The sequence below is a fragment of the Talpa occidentalis genome, unplaced genomic scaffold (assembly GCF_014898055.3).
Source record: "Talpa occidentalis isolate TD23 unplaced genomic scaffold, MPIMG_talOcc4v2.1 talOcc4.4, whole genome shotgun sequence".
Classification (NCBI taxonomy): domain Eukaryota; kingdom Metazoa; phylum Chordata; class Mammalia; order Eulipotyphla; family Talpidae; genus Talpa; species Talpa occidentalis.
This window is the reverse complement of record NW_023604295.1, coordinates 6,023,832-6,046,493: the sequence shown is the minus strand read 5'-3', so window position 1 is coordinate 6,046,493 and position 22,662 is coordinate 6,023,832. Positions and strand designations below refer to the sequence as shown.

At 51.5% G+C, this 22,662-nt stretch overlaps 1 protein-coding gene across 1 annotated transcript in view; it reads right to left on the bottom strand.

The window, feature by feature from the left end:
• Window positions 1-22,662, bottom strand: part of RUNX1 (RUNX family transcription factor 1) — an 85,579-nt gene that overhangs the window by 49,206 nt on the left and 13,711 nt on the right. Inside the window, exon 3 of the mRNA XM_037524980.2 lies at window positions 9,797-9,901. Coding sequence (XP_037380877.2) covers window positions 9,797-9,901 — 105 coding nt within the window. The remainder of the gene's footprint in view (window positions 1-9,796; window positions 9,902-22,662) is intronic.

Genomic DNA, 22,662 nt, shown 5'->3' with positions numbered 1-22,662 from the left:
CAGTGATTCAATATTTGAGTTAGTAATAGGAAGGGTGGAAGGAAAGAGAGAAAAAAGCTCTTATTGTATTGCATTCTGAGGGCCCAATCTGCCAGGATATTTTTTTCAAATCACTTGGCAATGGCAAATATCTGGCCTGCGTGTGGGTGGAATTTCAGCGCTTCCCCTTGAAGGGCTGTGGGTGAGGCTCGGGACGGGGCCTACCTGTGTAAGCAGCACCCCTCATTCAGGCCCTGGGCTGTGATCACATGAGTTTAACTTGCACAAGAACCCCCAAGATGGGGGTGCACCTTCCTGGTCTTAGACCCATGGAGGCTGAACTGGAGTTGGTGGCTGAGTTAGGATTTGGGGCCTGACCCTCCAACTCCTGCTCCTGTTGCTTCTCAGGCCATGACCCCCCACAGGCAGGGAGGTCTCATTGTGCCCATCCCACAGGTGGGAAAACTGAGAGGTAGCTAGTAAGTAACAGGGGTCAGAGCAGGCCAGGTTGGCCTTGCTCCACATTCCTTTCTCGCTCCCTGGAGCTCAGAGTCCTGCTTCATTTCTGGGACTCAGGCACTGCCCTGCCAGCACGGGGGCAGCAAGCTGAAGGAGGTGGCAGGGTAGACTTCTAACTCTTTAAAAAGAATGAATTGGAAATGACATAAAACCACTTCAAAGGTTAAGCGAAAATGAGGTAGAACAAGGAACACATCCAGAAAGGGCCATCCACGTATACAGGACTTAAGAACTTATTTCAAATGTTTACTTTTTATCTCAAATGACCAAAAGGCTGACTTCTAAGCCATGGTGAACGAAACAAAACAAAACAAAGCCAACAAATGATCTCAAAGGTGCACCGTCTCGCTGTATGAAAAGGACACGGAAAGGTTTCCAGAACAGTCGGCGTTTGAGTCAGTATGTGCTGTAATGCAACTTAGTCTGTGTAAATCATGGAGGCACCAAACTAATGTATCGCCATTAACTGACTTTATAGGGGTCTAGGGAGTTGGTGGATTAATTTGATTCTGTTCCTTTAAACAAAAAAGGCAAAGAGAAAAGAACTTTGCTCTGGATGCTCCAGTATTGTTTGTTTGTTTTTTTTTCTTTTACCTTGACGTTTATCAATAAAGGCATAGCCAGAATATCTGCTTATTGGCTATAGCAATTCCCCAAGGACACTGCATGACTCAGACACAGAAATTTCGAGGTGGCCATGAAAAGGAGTTTCACGGAACTGGGCGCGCTGTGGGGTCTGGTGGGACAGTGTGCGCCCGGTAAAAGCCACTGGTGTGGGTCAGGGGCACCTCATTGACTTTTTTATAGTCAACTTTTCTGGCAAAAGAGCAAACCTTCTAAAAAATTATTTATAAAGGAAAAGAACAGGGAAATAGCAGAGAACATAGAGACTGTACTATAAGGCAAATGATCGTAAACAGATCTACCATGAGGGGGTGACTTTGGCTTAATTTACTTAAACAGCTTTTCTGGGTTCATAGTGGTGGCGGGTAGTGCGGTTCTGGGTGACGCACTAGACCCAGTTCTTACGAAGCCTTTCTCGGTTTCCTGGCCGACAGGGCATGTCCAAGCCTTTGGGGGAGCTCAAGGGGAATGAATTATTTTTTCAAAATGAAAAAAATGATAAGTGGGCAGAATATGAAAAAAAATTACAAATCTTCTCAAAAGAGGAACAGCAGAGGAGCTGGTGAGTGACTATGCACTTTTGAGGCTGTGACTACCAAATGTAATCCATCTGCAAATTGAGGTCCACCTACTGGCAGTTGGGGGGTATTCATACAATAGGGCGGGGGGGGGGCTGCTCCTCCATTTGCCATGGTCACCTCTGTTGTGGCCTCCCAAAAGAAGGGCTGGACGGCATGCATGGCCCCTTAGGGGACTACTCACCACGCACCTTGGCTTGGGGCTGCCTTTCACGCCCTACTCCGCCCCTGGTGACATGCAAGCTCAGGAGGGTGTCCAGGAGAGGGGAGAGGGGATGGGGAAATGCCCCACCAAACAGATATCCAAAAAGTCCCCCCAAACCAGGTACAAGTTTGACCATGTTTTCTCTGCCTGCAAAGCCTGGCTGTGGCTTGTGCTCCAGGCACCCATGGGCTGAGCTGCATCGATGCGGGGCAAGTGGCTCATTTCATGGCAATTTTCTAGCACAGTATGGAAGAGCCTGTCTGGTGGACACACAGCCTGAGACACTCAGGCATGGTGGGGGGCCCACCCTGTGCAGTCGAAAATCAGGGTGTAGGTTTTGACTCCCCCAGAACGTAGCTATTAATAACATGCTGTTGACTGGAAGCCTTATCAGCCACCATAGTCGAGGAACACGTGTGCTCTGTGCCATGTGTATTCTATACCCGACTAGAACAAAGTCAGTCAGAGCAAAGAAAATGTTAGTAAGAAAATCATTAAGAAGGGAAAATATATTTACGGTACTGGGCTGTATTTATTGATACCAGCAGTTCACATCACTGTTTGTAGGAAAACCATGTATATTGGACCCTGACAGTGGAAACCCGTGTTATTCGAGGGTCACCTGTATGAGAAGCACCACATTAGGTCTCAGTGAGACTTTCCACATTAGGTGCTATTTTTCTCCCTAGTTTTCCACCTAATGCCACACCTAGGCCAAGGTCCCTTTACCCATGAAGGAGGAGGGGACAGTGTCCACAGCAAGTTTCAAGGGTCTATAAAGATGCCAGAAAAGAAAATTTCCCAGGTCTAAATACAAAACAAAACTGAAAAACCAAAAAATCAAAAATTTTCAATATTTAAGAAAAATGCAACGTTATGGCAACTTCATGACTTTCTAAACTTAGGAATCACAAATCCTTTTCGTTTAGAGTTTTCTCATTTCCAAAGGATTCCAAGACTAAATACAAATAACTGCACTGTCTGCTGGGTTCTAAATGTTCTGTGGAGACAGTGCATTCAGGCCACTGGCCCCGGAGGTCAGCGCAGCTGCTGTCCTTGCTTTATGGGGACTCCGCCGGGCTGGCACCTCCTAGACCCCCAAACTCATCACCCACCTAGTCAGCGTGTGCTGAAGTGGGGACCTCCACCTTGATGGGAATCACGTCTGTGGTGGACAAATCAGATCCGCAGGAAATTAAAACAAATCACTCCCAGCCGGTCTGTGGCCGATCAGCTGTGACCTGGGATGGTGAGGCCTCGGAGGGCTCCTGCCTCAACGGGGCTTTGTTTGTGGGGAACCTCTGGGTCTGTTTTTCTGACACTATTTGGTTACCCCTTTTGAGCGTGAACTAATTTAGAGATTATCTCGTCCCATTGCCTGGTTCGACAGAAGAGGAAAGTGAGGACTAAAGTACTTAAGATAATTGCCTGATTTCACACCCACTGGTCTGGTGGCGCCACTGTGAAACCAGGTCCCCAAGTTTGGGATCCAGAAACCCTCTCGCATGTTTTAAGATTAAGAAACGGAAGCCTAAATGCTGACAAGAATTTTTTTTTCTTTTCATTTAGCACTGCATGTACTAAATTCTAACAAGGACTGCGATGGATTCGTTTGGGTCTCGACTCACTGCTGTGGCATTCAAAACAGTGATAGGGTTTGCAATGGTCTAGATAGAAAGAGAAGTTCAAGGTCATCGTGGTTTAATTATCAGTCTGTGTTTCTTCTCTCTGTGGCCCTGGCGTTACACTGAGAAGGGACCTTTGAGTTCTCACCGATACCTGGAAGGAGCGTTTTCTTCCTTTCTGCAGCAGTACAAACGCCATCGAAAAGTCACAGTGGCGTCTGTATTAAGTAGAACGTTACCAAGAGGGCAGCGGCCTCCCCACGTCTCAGGAGCTGAGCTCTCCCTGCATCCGGGGCAGGCGTACTCTCCCCCAGGGTCCTCTCACATTCCTGATCACCCCTAGAATCCCTTCAGACTTTGGTCAGAGTCAAGTCCACTGAAAATTCAAGGTCAGGGACATCTTTGTGTATATGAAATTCTTCATCTTGGTCTTTTTGCTGCCACTAAAAATAATAAACAAAGACATTCTAAAATTCAAAGGGTGATCACTCATGTCTTGCAGATTGCTTTGCCACATCTTTAGGTGGCTGGGGAGCTTCTCACACAGGGGCTGATGGTGAAGTCACCCCAGAATATCTTAGCATGGAAATGCCTCTCAAAATGAGGGGGAGGGATATAAGTATGTAGAACGTTCTCCACTCCCTGAGCCTCTCTGGCTCCTATATTAGATTGGGGTGGGCAGGATAAAAAGAATTAATTCCTTCCTCCACTGTGGATCAAAATTTCATATGAAATAAAAAAAGCCCCAGAGTCCAACTCTGATAATTGCAGCAGCCCAGGGAAGAGGAATGAAGGAGATCACTGTTTATTTGCTGGAAGATCAGCTTGAAACAATTCTAGCAAACAAAGTGACTGCAGATTGATAATTGCAATCCTGAGATCACAGATCTATAAGACTGTCTGGCCTGCCACTAGCCAGTCCAAGCAAAGAATGACACGCATTTTGACCCTCCCAGAGCACTGCCTGCTGAGCACACGGGTCCTCTAGGAAACCCTTAGCCAAGAGAACTGGCCTCGGACGCCTCACCTGGCGGTCAGTCTTGCCACACTGTCTTTCCTGCATGTCAGCCCTGCAGCGGGAGGCTTATGCCCTGCCTCAGCCCTGCTTCAGGCCCCTGGTGATGGCAGACCCCGAGCCAACTCTGGTAACAGACACAGAGCCAACAGATAGTGGGTGGCCGTGTGGCAGGGTATGGGGCCGCTGACCCCAGGCCTTTGGTACAAAAACGATGATTGCCAAAGTGACACGCTGTGCTTTCTCAATGACAAACTGCGTTTGAACCAGAATTTTATTGATAAGCTCTCCTAATAAAAAAATGTCAGAAAGAAATTTCAATATAATGAAGCTCAAGGAGCAGTTGGTACCATCTTAAAAATAGACACTGGCGTCTGTGGACTGCAGCGTCGGCACTGCTTTGTCTCAGCCTGGCCTCCTCGCTGCTGACCTTGGGCCAGGGACTCTCTACATGAAACACTCTGAAAAGTGCTGGGCAACTATTGGGACTCTCTGTAGGCGATTATTATGTCTTTCATTTTATGATATAGTACATATATTTACATATTATAGATCTCATTATATTTTTAAGTTTTATTTTATTGTCTTAGTCAAAAGTATTAGGCATTTTTATTAAGAGAAAATAACATTATTTTAAAACAAGAACTGCCTATTCATCAAGCACAAGAACAATCCATAAATATTTCTGCTCTTCTCACGCTTTTTGGAAAACTTAATTTTAAATATTTTTAGGTCCATTGTCATTTTAGGTTTACTGGTACCTCATACACGCCTAGTTTCCACTTGAAGCACAGTCACCACCTATAAATAAGGATCCTGTTTCTTTTCTCTCTACATATATATTGGGGGCTTGTTTTTACATTCAATATCATAGAAGAAAATTATATGTGATGGGGAGCCAGGCCCTTCCATAATCTATCTTAACTCTAACTCCCTCTTCCACGGGCTAGTTGGCAAAAAGGCTAAGGCCCCAGGAAGTAGCCTATTTTAAAGTTTTTAAGTAACACCTCTGCCTAGTTATCTATTATTGTGAATCTCAAGACGCCACAGTTTCTCTAAAGAATTCCTTTAACCCCAGGACAGAATTCCTTTAACCCCAGTATTTGTCTTATTAAACTGTTCAAATTTTAATTGGGTTACTCAGTGATCCAGATGTCTCAGATACCTGGCCAGGCAGCGATGGCCCATGACATCAAATGACAGTCCATTCCACACCACTGGGACGCCCTCCCACGCAGGGGTCCATTAGGGCCCTGACTGGCTCTTCCCAACCTGTCCTTAGCAAAACGCCTTCCTCCAAGGCACTGGGCTCACTCACGCATTCAAATCATTTTGTGCCCTGTCCATAGAGGACACGCATTGACACGTCAACATCACGGCATCACAGACACGAGGGCTAAGTTATAGACACATGGGCTGGAAGCTGGAGTTTTCATCAGATTCCCCAGAATATAAAAACTGCATAAAAATCATCTCTCAAATAGCCTTCCCTTCCATTCCATCTTTTGTGCGTAGGGACATGCCCCTCCCACGTGCTCACAGGCACTCAGTCTCCTCCCTCTGGACTGAAGCAGGTGCCCGCTGGGCTTGCCCAGCTCCCCACAGAGTGTGCTTCTCATGCTATTCTTTTTCCATAAAAATGTTATTTTCAACAAATAATAATTTCTCTATGGGTAAGAGATGTAAAAAATAAAATCCCGTGGAATGGGAAAAGCAGCAAGTAACCCTCGGAAACGAAAAACATTTTCAGTCCTCTTGGGCACACCTGTTGCGGCAGGTGTGCATGGAGAGAAGGGGAGGGGAGGGGGCAGGGAGGGAGGTGAGAGTGAGGATGGGGGCAGGAGCTTTTCATTCTATTCCCGGCCTTGTCACCAACCATTTCTTTTCAACCTAGGCAAGTCATCTCATTCCCCGGGGCTGCTGCTTCTCACCTCTGCGACTATCTGGCTCTCAGTCCTGCCCAGTCCCCACAGTCTTTAAGTAAGAAAACTTTCAGAAGGATTCCACTTCGCAATGCCAGGCCATTTTGACCAAATCGCCCAGAATTCAAAGCACCAGCGCAATAGAAGGGACCTGGGAGGTCTTATTACCGCACAGACTTGAAGCTGTCTGGGTGTCCTACTGGGCACGTCAAGACCTTGTGACATTAGAACGTGACTATGCATTATTTACCGCAGCCAAGACACGGAAACAGCCTCAAAGTCTATGGAAATGGATAAAGAATGATAAATGAATGGATAAAGAATATGTGGTGGATCTAGACCATGGAATATCATTCAGCCATAAAAAAGGACAACCTGGCATTTGCAACATGAATAAGCCTTGAGGGCATTAGGGTGAGAGAAAAAAGTCAGACATATTTCGCTAATAGGTGGACTAAAAGAAAGCCAAACTCATAGAAACAGAAGAGGAGCTTGGAGGCTGCCCCAGGAGTTGGGGGTGGAGGAAATGAGTGAAGATATTCAAAGAGGACACACCTCCAGTTATAAGATGAATAATCTCCGGGGACCAAAGAGCCAGCACAGTGACTGTCGTTAACAGTGAGTGCTCTGTTGTGTATTTGAAAGGTGCTGAGAGAATGGTCCGAATGTTCTGAACACACACACAGATCACAGCTCCATGAAGTGACGGGTATGTTAAGGGACCTCACTGGGTAATCGTTTCCTTCACCTTCTGTACATTTATCACATCATCATCTTGTAAATCTCAAGCTCACCAGGGAGTGGCCTAGCACACACGGTTATGTGCTAATTATATCTAAAACACCACAGGGAAACGGTCTGTCAAATTTCTCTTAAAAGAAAAGAAGAGCAGCCGTGAGCAGAATTCCATCAAAAAGAAATCCCGGCCTTGAATCATGACTCTCAACAGTGACGAAAACAGCAGCTCACTGAAACAATTGGTGACACGTGTTCCCTCCTCCATTCCCGCCCGCCCCCCCCTTCATGGGGAGAAGAGTCATCACGCTGGGTAGCCTGGCATTCTGCATTTCACTTTTCTTCGAGAAGTCCCTCTTTTTATCTTCTTTACACTGATTACCTCTTAGACCCCACATTTCATTCAGCAGGAAAGACTCCCGAAAAATGGGTGACTTTTAGAAGCAAACCCCTTCTGTCTGTTCAAAGGCCCCTTTCAATAAAGACTGTTTCTTAAGTTACAAAGCAGCAGGGAGCGTAACCTACACCCAGGAAAGGCCCCGGCCCCACATGTCCCCTCTGATGGCCAGTACTTCGAATTCAGGCCGCCACCATTTGCTGTCTGAAGCTTGACCACCTCCTTAGTTCTTTGAATGTCGCAGGAATTCCTGGCAGTGGGGCAAAGCCTGCTCTTCTGTGAGCACCAGAGACTAGTGGAAGTTGAAGACACATCAGGGGCCCCCTGCTTACACCTTCTTCCTCCAGGCCATTTGAACTATCCCGGAGACGGCTGCTGCTTCTACTTTTGAAGATAGAGATTCTACAGCTTCCTCAGTGTGCCTTCTGCAAAGTGCAAATGCACTCAGGTTCAATGTCCTCACACCTCATGACTGCCAGGCCCCCACCCCACTCCTTGCTGGAGTCCCTGCCTGCCGGGTGTTTCTGTGATGCTGACGGCAGGGTCCTGTCTGTCTTTACCTTGCCGTCCTGACTGGAAACGTCTGCACTAGGTTTGGTGGTAGCTGTGTGGTCCTGAGCCTGTGGCTTGCTTTTCACACATAAATTGGAATCAGGGGATGCTACCACACCCCAAAGTTTTCTGAGTCTGGGCATGACCGGAAAATCTACATGGGCTTAAAGTGAAAAGGCTGAGAAGGGAAAGTGAGGTCAGAAGTGGAGGGAGTCGGGCAGCATGATAAGCAGAACCAAGGGGACCGCAGGAGGAACACCAGGTCCGGGAGGGGGTGCTGTCCCTGGCTCTCTGCCGGGTGCTGCCCGCTCTGGGGCATCGCATTGGGAAAGCGGAGGCTGCACTGGGGATACTTGTAGCAGGTGACAGAAACACTGTGAGGTCATGGCCAGGACTGCAGGAAAGGTGGCCATTAGCCCAGTATGACCCTACAGAGCGTGAGCCCCAGGGGTTTCTTTAGAGCCTCCCTTGGCACCCACGGGAAGGTCCTCAGAGGGGCCTGTCCCCAGCGAGAAGCCGCAGTGATGCACTACAAAGACTCACTCACGTTCCTGCTTGCATTCTGAGCCCGGCACACAGCACTGTTTCATTCAATCTGATCAAGAAGTGCTCATGTTACTCCCATTTTGCAGGTGAGAAAACCAAGGCACAAAGCGGCTCCAACATCTGCAAGACCAAAGTGCCTGAACCGGAACTCCATGCTTCTGCCCCAGAGCCCAGATACCCCACTGCTCTGCGGTACAGCCCTGCCTCCCGCATCTCGGCGTCCAGGGTGGTCCACCCTCACCCGGGGGCAGAGAACACTCATTCCCCGGGACCTGATAGGGATCAGAGGACTCGCATGCCAGGCTGGCGCTCCAGTTGGCTCTAAGCGCTGGAACCGTGACCCAGCCGCCATCCCGGGGAAGGGTGTGGTTCTGGAAAAGAGTTACTCTCGTATTTACTCAAAGATAGTCATTAAGTCACCGTGAAGACATCTTTTCTGCAGACTAAACAACTCACTCCTTTTTTAAAAAGGTTTCCTCACAGGAGCTGTTTTTTTTGGTGCCATTTTCTATATTTACTGGTTTTTCCCGGGGCACTCCCTTTCCCTGCCATTCTCTATTTTAAACAATCCTGGAATCAGATTTTGATCGGTGCCACAGAAAGAAAAGGGTCATTTTCAGCATGTTCTGTCTGGCTTACCAGATGAATCAAAGGCCGGCGTGTGGCCATGAGCAGCCCCTGTGGTCTGCTCTGCCCTCCAGGGCTGTTCCCGGCCTCCTCTGTGCCTGAACAACCTCCTAGTCACTATTTGCTTCTGACTCTGTTGAATTTTATTTGCGGGGCTATTCCTTAGTCTCACGCAGTCCACATGCTTGCAAGTGTTCCAGGCACTTGAGTCAGACTGATTTTCTCCTATAGGTGGATGATTCAAAGAGTCCAGAGACAACCTCTGAGCAGGGAGAGAGTCTACAGCAAAATGCTTTCTCCCTGCAGGGCCTGACACCCCTCCCCAAGCCCCTGTCAAAGACACCCCCTCCCCCAGCAGAGGCCCGAGTCACGCTGAGTGATGTCAATCCAAGCCGAGGGATTTCAGACACTGTCCCTGACACTCTGAGTGCACCAGCCCACAGCAAGTGCCAGCCCCAGGGGGGCCACTTACTTCGAGGTTCTCGGGGTCCATCCACGGTGATTTTGATGGCTCTATGGTAGGTGGCGACTTGTGGTGGGTTCGTGAAGACCGTGATGGTCAGCGTGAAGCTCTTCCCTGTGAGAACACACAAAAGGCACCAAAGAATGAGGTGAGGACCTGGACATGCCTGCGGGGCCCCGCCCTAGTCCCTGCCCTGCAGCCCGCCCGCCGGGAAGGCAGCAGGACCTCCGCACAAGCTCCTGGGCTTTCCAACACTTCTTGGAGTTGGGCTTTGCTAAAATTCTGCCAAGTACACCTATGGTGCCGGTCTCACTGCACCACTCCACTCGATCATTAATACCACTTCAATCATCATTAATAAATGGTCCCGGATCAGCAGAGATGGGCATTTGTCCTCTTTCAAGTCAAGACTCCTGAAAAAACGGCTCAGACTGGCAGCTATCCACCATGCCCCCCACCTTGCACAGTCCCCCCTTTTATAAAACACACAAAAACCCACATCCCTCTTCCCCTCTGAGGCTGTCTGCACCCCCCCAGGGTAAGGAAAAATAGAATTCTAAGACTGAGGACAGGCTAGGTTAGTATTATTTTCTCTGCATTTTAAAAATACTAAATACTAATTGCTGGTTGGCTTTCAATATTATTTTAAAGGCTAGATGTTATTAGAGGCACTCACGGCATTGGCTAAACAAAATATATAGTCAGTAGTGGACTTCAGGCTATAAGACCGACAGACTGAGATTTAATTAGCACAATTAGAATAAACATAGATTTCTATGGAAACATTTTACCTCCACTGAGGAGATGTGAGCCTTCACTGCATGTCTCGTGCGAGACTTTTAATAACTTTTAAAAATTATTAAATAATTAAAAAAATTACTTCTAAAAATGTTCATAATTTAGAATATAACCACTAACATATAAACATGTAGATAATAAATATGCTAATAACGAAATGAATGTATAATTACTAGTATAAGCCTATTATTAATTAGGATTAATAGTAGAATTAATAATGTATAAATATATTAGTAATTAAAATTAATGATAGAGTGATTGGGGATAAATATATGAATAACTTAAAAATACTTCCTCTTGGCTAAATGGTTTTGGAGCGTGGACTCTAGGTCTGAATTCTGGTTAGCTGACCTTTGGCAAGACTCTAGGCCTCTCTGTGCCTCTCCTAACCTGGAGGATGGGTACATACAACTCTCCTACCTTACAGAATTTCAGAGAGGTTAAAAGAGTTAACAAGAGGAAAACCATTCCATGCAATAGCACAAGGTACTCAAATAGGTGTGTGTGTACATGGTGCGCAACTTTATTGTTCTCTATTTGCTACAACTCGATTATAGGACACTAAGGTCTGACTAAAGCAGATGCCGAGACTTTGCACATCAGCAGAGCGGTTCTCCTACAAACAGTTTCTCCTATTAACCATGCAGCATGCTGTGAGGCCAAAAAATGAAGGAGAGGAAAACAAATGTGTCCATGCCTTCCCCGATCTGCTCCAAAATCCACCCTGAGAATCCAGCTGTCTTCCTTCCCCAAGCTCGGAAGAGCAGGCTTTTTTTCAGCTGCCACGTATGTTTTAATACAAAAGAAGGCCAAGGAAACAGACTTCATGCAAATATAACTTGTGGCCACAGTGAGTCAGGGATGCCTCACCAGGACCCCCGCCCGCCACTGCCGCACACCCCTGCAATCCCCAGGTCTGTGTTCTTTCCACATTAACATCTATGAGATGTTGGGGTGACGGCAACGACTTCTTCCTCCATGACTTTATATCCAAGTCCCAGCTGACTTGTCCAACAGGCTGGGATGCTTTCTAGGGAGGTCCCCATGGGGCACTGCAGGGGCCCCGAGGCCCTGCATCCAGATTCATCTCCCCATTGGTGAACCTCACTCCTGGAACCTGGAGTAGAGTCTATTTGGGCTTCAGGGACATGCCATTTTTAGGACAGCCTCAGATTGCCTTTGTGCCCTGGTACCTGGTTGACGTAGAGGAAGGGGCGGGGGCAGCCTTGGCCAGGCCCACTGTGAGGGCACAGCGGCGTGGAGGCAGCCTTGGGGTCACCTGCCCCCCAGGCCACTGTTTAGTCTCTGGCTTCTAGCAGAGCAGCCAAGATCCCGCAGTGCGGGGAGCAGCCCGTCCACCAGGCCCCCCAGTCGTCCTCCCAGCTCAGAGCCCAGCAGAGGTGTCACCGGTAGCCTCAAATCCCAGAATCAACTTTCAGGGGCTTCTGATAAGAAGACCCCACCCTCTTGTCCTTTCTTACTCTTCCTCCTCCTCTCCTTCCCCACACCCCTCCCCCTGCCAGGCTCTGCTCCCCTGTACTGCACTCACAAACCACTGCATTTCTACTTAGGGTTCTTCCTAGCACCTCACCAGCCACCAGGGCTCCCTCATGCCTCCCCTGGTCTCAGGCTTCCTGCCTTCAAAGCAGGGCCATCACTCATCTCCCCAGCGCCTTCCTTGGTGATCACCATGTACTCTGTGGCTGCTGTGGGCCCTTTGCCCCTGTTTGACAGCGTTGGGTAGAGTGGGGTTTGTGTCTGCAAGTGCTGATACCCCTGAAGGCTTCCTCTCTACCCCTGGCCTCCCTGCAGGAAGGTGGGAAATGACAGGGGGAGGGGGCTTCAGGGAGGGAGGGATTGAAATACTTAAAAAAAGTTTCCTGCAGATATAAGCAACGGCCAATGGCCTTTCCCCACTGACCAAGGAAGTCTGGGCGGGGCGGGGGCGGGTCTGTGTCTGTGAGTGTGCGGGATTGGGGGGTCAGGGGGTGACGTGAGCAAGAAAGTTAGGAGACCCGAGCTCCTATGCAAAGGATTTGCTCTCTCCAGATCCCTTTCCTGGCGTGCACTTGGAGGGTTTATGGGATACGTACAGGATCACTTTCAACTCTGACGCTATCTCCTGAGAATGCAGCCTCCCAGGCACCCATCTCTGTGCAGGTGAGTGTGAGCTCCTGGGTGCATTCCCTGTGGCTGGCAACTTCAGGCCTTGCAGATTTCATGGAAATGCTGTGTTCCTTTCCTAGGGCAGCTGTGCCAATGACCGCAACCTGAGTGGTTTAAAATGACTGAAGTGCATTGTCTCCATGTTCTGGAGGTCAAGTCCAAAGCCAAAGTGTTGGCAGGGATGTGCTTCCTCTGCAGGCTCTAAGGATGCGTCTACCCTTCCTTGCCCGCCAGCCCCTGGGGTGGCCGCACTCCTTGGCTTGTAGTCCTGTCCCTCCAGTCTCTGCCTCCCTCATCACGTGACACTCTTTCCTCTGCCATTTCTTCTGTCTCCCAGTCTCCCTGGATTTAGGGTCCACTGTATTCCAGTAAGAGCTCACCTTAACTTGGTGACACCTGCACAGCCCTATTTCTAAATAAGATCACATTCTGACGTGGACATGAATTTCGAGGGAACACTGTTCTACCCAGACCAAACACCAACGGTTGTAAGGGCTCAGGGTTGACACTGCGGGTGACAACATCTCTCCAGGCACCTGTGCATTTAACCCCCATGACACACTCCCACACTGGGTGGCCCGGCCACCTCCATCCCATTCTTGATTTCCTAAAAGACAGAGTCATTTTTTTAAGATTCATATCTTTAGGTCTGTTTAGAACTTACAACGTTCAAAGGCTGTTCCATTTACTATGTCATGTGGTCCTCACAACATTTTCATGAAATACACAGGATTGATTTTAGTGTTCTTAACGGGCTCGAAAGCCTGCTAAGACTCAGAGAGGTTAAGTTATTTGCCTAAAGTCACACAGCGGGTCCACGCAGCAGCCGCCAGATCTCCCCGCCTATGCTCGCTGAGCTTCATGATTGCCCCGAGGCCCTAAATCTCTTCCTGGAATTTCAGTGTCACCAACACCAGGAATCTGGACTTTTCCCATGTCCTACCACTGCCCACCCATCTCCCATCACCCCCCAAAGTGAAAACAGCTCTAGCGACTCTAATGGACCCAAACTGAACTGGAGGCGCAGCGCAGGCCCGGGCTGGCATCAGAAGCCGTTTCTTACTGGGCCTCCGGCCTGGCAGGCCTGCGCTGACCGACGCCCCTTGCTTAACTCGGACAAATTCCACCCAAGCGTCTGGGTCTGGGAAACCCTCGCTCGCGGTTACGAAGCCTTCGCTCTGCCCACCAGCGCGTGCAGCCGCAGGAGGCGCCCGAGCAGCTCCCGCCCCCAGGTGCGGGGCGCTGGGACAGGGCAGTGAGAGGGTCGGTGGCCAGGGGCGAGGGACCTCACTGCGGACACCTCCCCCGCTTTGAGGCCGGGTGTTTGCTTATCACCTTGTAGACACCGGGAATAGGTGATGATGTTTTCTCACAGGTGTGTGTGACATTTTTTCCATTCTGGGAAAATGCTGCCTTCTATCTCCTGCATGTTTGCACGACCAGGACCAGGCAGGGGTGGCTTGATATCGCGGACCACCTGCCGGCCAGCGCGGACCCGGGGGTCCTTCTGCGCTTCCACAGCCCCGCCCACCGCCGGGCCCCGCCCACCGCCGGGCCCCGCCCACCGCCGGGCCCCGCCCACCCTCCACTCTGTACCTGTCCATCCACAGGCCCCGCCCCCCACCAGCCCCGCCCACCGCCAGACCCTACCTGCCGCCAAGCCCCGCCCACCCTCCACTCTGTCCCTCTCCACCTGCAGGCCCCGCCCACCGCCAGGCCCCGCCCACCACTGGGGCCCGCCCACCCTCCACTCTCCTCTCCACCCACAGGCCCCGCCCACCGCCAGGCCCTGCCCACCACCAGGCCCCGCCCACCCTCCCCACTCTGTCCCTCTCCACCCACAGGCCCCGCCCCCACCAGGCCCCGCCCACCCTCCCCACTCTGTCCCTCTCCACCCACAGGCCCCGCCCACCCATTCCGGCACCGCCCACTTCCGCCCCCGCCCCTCCCCGTCCTGCTCTGACTCTGGCCCTTCTCGCTCGGCACCTGCACGCAGAAGAGGCAGCTGTGGCGCGAGGAGCACGTTCTCGTAGCCAAAATTCCCTCATGAAAATGAACTATGGGTCTGGTATTTTAAGTGCGTGGGTGTGGAGCGCAAAAGACTCTCAAGTGTTTTTCCCAGCAAGCTGCAGCCAGACGAGAAGTCAGAGCGCGAAGGCGAGCGCAGGGCTGAATCACCCCGGCCCAGGCGGCCCCCCGGGCAGGGCGCAGGGCAGGAAGGTCGGGCGCCGAGGACTGACTTGACCTTTGCAGCCTCGAGTGAGTCCCCGCCGGGGAAGGCTCCCTGCGCCCGGCCTGGGCCCTGCTGGCAAGCCAGGTCCTGGCCAGCACCCCGATGACCCTGCGCCGGCTGCTCGGGCCGCGGCCTTGGCTCTGGAGAGGGCCAGCTGCGGGACACAGGTGCCCTGTGGGCGGATCAGAGTGGAGGAAGCTAAGGCAAGGCAGGTGGGACATGAGACCTTGCAAGCCCAAGGGGAAGCCCCAGTGCGGCGGGCGGGGGCTGCCAGGAGGGACAGACACCAGGGCTGAGTCAGAAGGCGGGAAGCAAGGGCTAGGGAGAGAGGTGGCCTGCCTTGTCTCAACGCCTGGGACAGCAGAAGAAGAGAGACTGGTCACCCTAGCCCAAGGCAGCGGAAGTGCACGGGGGAGGGGTGTTAGCAGAGCAGACTCTCAAGCACAACTAATCCCTGCTGGCTCTGCCACCTCCTAGCGGGTGACCTGGGCAAACTGCTGAACCGCTTGGGCCTCAATGCCTTGTAAAATGGAGGTCCTAGTCCTTCCCGCTCTGAGTGTCATGTCAGTTAAAACAAAGGCCAAGTCAGTAAAGACCAGTTTAATTATCACTAATGATGAACATGCTTGCGTGGAGACCAGCATTGTGGGCGGCCCTGAGGAGGAGCCTGTGGCCTCCAGCTCATGCGGGAGGGGAGGGGGGGGCTTGCCGCCTCTCCAGGCCCACCCCCTCCTCCAGGAAGTCCAGGACACCAAGGTACAGCAGGGGGCAGCCAGCAGGGCCTGGAGACCCATGAGGAAAATGGCACATTCAACTTGAACTGAAAGTTCAAGTTCTCCCCCGCCCTGCCAGCTGGCGCCTCTGGAAGGCACAACTGTGGCTGGCTGATCCGCGCTATCAACAAGTCAGGCCAAGCGCTGCCCTGCGGGGCATGTGTCGGCCCCTCGCCGCCAGTGTGTTTGTGCAAATGCCAGGGGGAAATGCTAACTGCTTTATTTAGTTGGGAAGAAAGTCACGGTGAGTCTCCCTGGACACAGCACCACCTCTCCAAGGCGAGGCTGTCACCCACCCCAGGCCCGGGCTTATTAGTCTCTGCGTTTATGGGCCGAGGGCTGGGAACCTGACAGCTGACCGTGGTCTAATAAAGCTGAGGGCAGACCCTATGGCCCCACAGTCTCCCTGAACACACGCCCCTCCACCCGCATCTGGGAAGTGGCTGAGCCTCAGGGTCGAGGGAAGGTGCGCCTGCCTTGCTCTCAAATGGCCGGAGACTGGGGGAGAAGCAGAGGGCCGAAAGGGGGAGGTTTGTACTGCCTTCCTATGCCGTTGGGCGTCTGGGGGGCCTGTCTTCTTGTCACTCCAGTGCTGGGTCTGGCTTGTGGGCGGCTAATCTGCCTCTGTGGGTTCCCGGGTCATCAGGCTCTTTCTGTCCCTCTCCTTGGGGTGATTCATCTTCTCCTTTTTGGGGCAGTTTCGGTGGATGTGAAACCCGCCCTCTGTCACGAAAGGGAAGCAGCGAGCAGGGAAGGTCAGCTCCCTCATCAGCTCAACATTTTCCACTCACTCTCCTGTGCCCGCATTCCCGCGTCTCTACAGCAAAGTCAGTTGTGCTCGCTCACTTTAAGCCACCCAGAGAGTGAGAAAAGTTAAAGGCCAAAAAAATGCAAGGAAGCCAATGAAAGGTCCCATCTTGCTCTTTGCAAATTCTGGAACACCAGAAGGGTCTGGTGGGGGCAGGAAGATTTTTCTGACTATGTTGCAGGTCTCAGTGTGAGCACAGATAACTATTGAAATCAAGGTACCCTCAGATTTTGGGAGAAATCTGAATTTGGGGTATTTTGAACTTCACAGTTCTCACTTTTCTCCTGGGAAAACCTATCAGCCAAAATTCATGCTCCTGTGCCTCTTCCTTTTCCTCACCAAACACCACTCTTCTGGACAGTGAAGCCATTTAGATGTTTTTTTTTTTGGGGGGGGGATTTCTCAATAGGGTTCCAGTGCTTCCACTTGATCAGAATTCTCTGGCTTCTCCAAATTTGAGCTGAAATTGTGATGCGGTATAGACACACTCGTGTGCAAAGGGCACTGGGTTTGTAGACGCCTTTATCCAGCGGCCCCTGCATTGCACAGGCAAAAGCCAGCTGGGAAGCCCGAGGACAACCTCCAAAAATCAGCTGAAAGTCAGGAGCTTGAAATACTGAGAATTTCCCATAAAAGAGCATTCATTTAGAAGAATGGATCTTGTGAAAAATAGCTTAGAGAAAACCTAAAACATGCAACGTATTTTCTCTGGAGAGGTTGCATAAAAATGAGTTGGATGGGGCCTCCCCTGGTGGCGCAGCGGTTGAGCGCTGGGTTGCGAGGCTGCCCGTAGCCTCTGCAGCGCCAGTTCGATCCCCAGCCACCGGCGAGGGTCCCACAAAAACAAACAAAAAAATGAGTTGGATGAGCACAGTGTGTTACTAATCTGTGCATCTTCCATTCTGAAGCCATAAAAAATGTTTGAGGGCCTCCCTGGTGGCACAGGGGTTGAAGTCTTGTGCTATCAAGCTATCGCCAGCCACTGTAGCCTCAGTTTGATCCCCAGCCAGGGAGCTACCACATGGCGCAGCAGACCTCTCCTGTCTCCCCGCTGCTCCCCTCAGCAGTGTGTTTCAGTGGATCTGCCTGTTCTGCTCCCCACTCTGCCTCTGGTGAATCCTCTCACCCCCTGCATCTCTGGCCTGTACCCCAGCTCTTGTATGCATAAATAAATAAAAATAAATCTTACAAAAATGTGTGATAAGTGGATCAATGAATTATTCTGCAAACTTCCAGTTTGATGGCTGGTTCTTTATGTTATCTGATTTCACTTCAAACCATGGCTTTCCTTTCTGGTGGCCTGGGTGTGACTCAGCTTTACACAAGGAGGGGATGGCAAGCCTTACTCTTCATCTGGTCCCAAGGCACCAGCATGCTCCTGTGATTGGTTTGTATTTCCTCCCCCAATGTCACGATTTTTTTTCTGATCTTCCCTTTTATCTTCATATAATTGAGTCTCTGGGTTATGGAACCAAATTTTAATCCTTTTAGCCCAAATACCACCAAGAAGCAAAATTCACAGCCCTGTTGAGGCCAAGACTATGCACGCTGCCCTGTTCCAGAAGCGCCGTTTGAACACCCATGTCCCCTAGTCTCTACCCGGCAGGCTCAAGATCACATAGGTCAGGAGACATAGCGACAGCCTATCCTAGCCTTGACCTTGCACGTGCCCATGGTCCAGAGCGTCAAACACCCAGCATACCCATTGTCTGGCAGGATGCAGTGAGGGTGGTGGGTGAGGGCCAGGGAAACTCCAGGCCTGGCTGGGGGTGTGCGAGGGAGGGCCTGGTGGGGCCCAACTTCCAGGGACAGTGACATTTACCAAACAGGGTGTCTGTGACCTGGATGTACGCAAGTCTGAGGCTGCCTGCAAGGACAACTGGTTTCTAGATGCCTCCCCAAGCCCGCAAGCCCTGGCCAGCACCCTTCCACTCTTCCGTCTGCAATCCAAGAGGACAACAGTACCGTCCTTTTTTTCAAAGTCATCTGTTATAACATCAATGGAAAACAAAACAAAACAAAACAATCCTGGTCAACACCAGACCAAACCATGTTACCGGAGGACCTGGTTTCGGTATACGGGATTTTGTTTAAAACTGACATTTCCAAAACCCTCGGAGCTCGTCAGGTGAGGACTTACTGTATCTTTGGACAATCTGTATCAGTGATGCCAATCCCGCTTAGGAGCCATTGGTTCCCCATGGTCTGGATGAAATTCCCAGGTGGGTGTCAAGGCTGGTGGCAGCCCCTTTGGTCTCAGTCCTCACCACAAGTGACCCTAGCTGGGCATAGGAGTGTCCCTCAGGCCCCCAACAGGCCAGGTGCTTTTCCCCTACTCTGTTGGCTCTGCGTGACACTCTCCTGGATGTCTGCAGTCGGACAGCCTCCCGGTCACCCTGAAATGTCCAAACTAGGATGACAGAGGCCCCTGCTCATTTGACTCCCATCACCCCTGTCCTTGACCTTGACCTCTCCACTGTCAGTCCCTTACTCACCCCTAGATCTGTGGCTTCTTTTACAGCAGACTGGGTACCTCCAAAGGGAGCCCAGTGCCTGACACACAGTAGGTGCATGAAGCGTATCTGATGAATGAATGAATGAATGAAATGACCTCCAGGGGCAGGGGACAATACTTATAAAAGAGCAAAGGACTGTACTTCCCTGATTGAAAAATGCCTCAAACCTGAATGATTATTGGTTAGAACACACAGTCTGTCACAGGAGCACATCTGGCAAATGCCGGGATGCCATATCCTTCTTCATGTCTTAGGAATATGTACACCGTTCTTGTGCTCCCATCCCATGAGGTTCTTAGAGGATCTTACAGGATGGAGGACAGGAAATTCCTTGCCCTTGAGGAGTGGACAGTGGGAACAGCCCACGTGTCATCCCCAACTTTCCGAATCTGTGAGACAGAGCCACCCCTGCTGCTCCCTGGCCTCCTCCCTGCAAGAGTCTCACTTCTGGGAAGCTTGAGGCCAAAGTGGAGCCGAGACTCTTCTTCCAACACCTTGTAACACGTCATGTGATCCTTTTTCCATATAGTCCTTACCCTCCCAACAGCCGTCTGAGGCAAAGATGAAAGACGTGGCATGCCCTCCGTACAGATGCGGGGAGCGAAGCCTGCGCAGGCTCCCGCCTCCTATGATATCACGCTCCCCGCAAGACCCACAGCATCATCATAAACAATGTGTGTGTTTCCATGGTGTCCTTATGAATCAGAAGGGTATCAAGGGGGACACGTAGCTTTCATGTCATCCAGAACCCACTGACTTCAGCCGAATGCAAGATGATACTGCAGGAAGAAGATAGTTCTCCCAGGACCAGCCAGATGAATCAATCCCCCCTGTCTATGTGGCCCCCCAAAGAAAAAAACAGGGATGGCTGTTCAGTTGCAGTTTCTGAAAATGCTGAGATATAACCTTAAAAAGCAGCCAGGGTGTCCTTAAGTCGTGTCCGAGGCAGGCTGCCGTGGCACTACCATTAAACTCCCCTAAACCTGGGTGGAGCCAGCGGTTACCCACAGGAAGAATGCGATGCTGCAGGGTGCCAGCCCAGCAACAGGACAAAGGGATTATTTTGCTTCATTGTTAAAACGCAGTGTTTATTGTTAAAATACGACTGGGAATTAAGGGGCATGTATGAATCATAAATATTTGCATGCCATTAATGTTTGGACAAAAGACTTGGAAGGACTGAGTCGGGAAAACTTCTTTTCCCATGAAAAACAGTGCCTCGAATTACAGTCCCTATTTAATTTCGTCTGTTCCATCGCTAATCTGAAATCGCAGCGCCCACTGCCTATAACCCTTTCGCCACCAGATCGCACAGGGCCAGCCGTCAGGATAAGGGTGGACGTTCCCTCCTGGAAAACTCACCCTTTACATGAACAGGGGAGCGGCTCCCTGTTCTGTTACTGTGACCTCAGAGTTCTCAGCACAGGGATGGGGTTTACCACACAAGGTGGCAGCCACTAAACCTGTCCTATCCCAGGGAGTCTTCACTCCCCAGCCCCCAAATGGACAAGGGCAGAACTGGGCTCTGATAGGCCAAGTGGTTTGCCCAGGGACACACAGCTCTAAGCCAGGGTTCTCAGCTCGGGTGACCCCCCTACCGCAAACTTCAGCAATGTCTGCATACATTCCTGTTTGTCAGCAGGAAGGGCTGCTACTGGCTACAAAGTAGAGGCCAGGGATGCCACTGACCACCCCCCGAACAATGTACAGGACAGGGATGCCACTGACCCCCCAACAATGTACAGGGCAGCCCAGAAACAAAGAATAACTATAGCCCCCATGTCATTGTGCTCAGGGTGAGAACCCCACTTTCAGTGCAGAATCCAGAAAAGGTCATCACTAACCACTAGACTCTCCTGCCTAGAATGTAGAGTCCAGGGCAGTCATTCATTTGAAGTCCTGATGGGGGGTCAGGCCCTGGCAGTTACTGAGGACACCCAATGTACCTTTCTAGCTAGGGACTAAATCTTGGGTGTTTTGAAAATTTAGGGGAGTCCACCTTTTGGGGGCAGGGCTTCAGGGCACATCTCAGTCTTATCCACAATTGGGGGGCTCAGTCACCACTGCTGGCTGCCCCTCAGGGTACAGCTGCTCCTCAGCCCTTCCCAGCAGCCTGTGGGCCTGGTGCTGTGCCTGCTGAGACGCGGCCCACCCACACCCTTAACTCTTGGGAATCTCAAGAGAGTTGACCTGCAACTGATGTCCTAGCTGGCGCCTTTGCTGTGGGGGCTTAAAGGAGGCAGATGCATGCTTCAGGCTTCCGGCAGGGAAGTGAGGCGCAAGGGTCTCTGCGGAGTGAAAGCAAAATCATGAACACTGGAGAAAGCAGGCAGGGGAGACCCTGCCTGGAGAGAACGCCGGGGCCACCTCTCCAGGCGTTCCCCAGCTGCCATCTCTGAATGTCAGCCTAGAAAACAGGTGATGGTAGAACGAGCCTGTCACTGTAGGTGGGAGGATGTTCTGGAAGAGCCCAGCCAGCCGCCTGCCTGTGGGCAGCAAATCCAGGTCTATCTCAGAGACAGGGGTGGGGGTGGGGGACATGGCAGCTCCCCTGGGAGTCTCCCCATGCTTGTTTTGGGTGTGCAGACAAGGCCTTTCGGAGCCAGTGAGGTGCCGCCAGGAGCCACACTGGGGCTGGGTGCTTTCTGGTTCCACTGGACACCGTCCACTCACAGCAACTCAGGCTCCCGGGTGGGTGGATGTGCGCTGGGGGCGCAGGATGTGCTGAGCTCTGAGAGTTGGGGTGCACTGCCACTGCTGCTGGCGGTCCCTGCTGACTCACACTGGGACGTCCCGGTGGAGAGGCTGCCGCCTGCAGAGACGGTGCAGTCCCAGGGCGCGGGGCGCAGGACATCGGGGCTTTCCCATCCTAGTTCTAAGAAAACGTCCCTGCTTAGCGGCGCCTGCTCACCCATCTCTGTGCGAACCATGTGCAGGGAGTAATTCATGGTTCTCCAGAGCGGCAGAAAGTACTCGAGAAGAGGGTAAAGGGGACACTTTGTCATTTACGAGCTTGGGGCTACTGCGGGCCGCCCCAGCCCTGGGCAGCGGGGTGCATGATGGGCTTGTTGTAGGGGAGTCTCCAGCACTGAGATGAGCGTCCCAGGTGTCTACCCCTAGATGCTGGGGGGGGGAGGGGTCTTCCCCAGTCCCTAGGCTCAGCCAAAAATGTGGAACATTCCAAACTGGGGGTCAAAATCACCCCAGTTGGAAAACCACCGTGAGACTGTCATCCACATTGATAAGCAGACGCATAAGAGGAGGGAGGCAGGCAGGTGGACCATAGATGGGGAGGGAGGGAAGGGAGGCAGGGAGAGAGGAAGCCAGAAGAACCGATAATTGGCTGCAGCGCAAAGGATGATTTCAAATCAAATTAAGGAAAAACATGTGTAAAGGCCCCAAACCAAAGCCTAAAGCAAAACGGAACGTCCTTTCCTGCTGACAGGCCCCCTCCTGGCCTGTCTGTGGCTTCTGAGGAGCGCAGGGGTTTCCTCTGTGCTCTGCGGCCCCAGGCCCCAGTGAGCACCAGCCTGGCCCCCCGTGGCTCAGGGGCCATCCTGGGGCTGGGGCCAGGCCGGAGG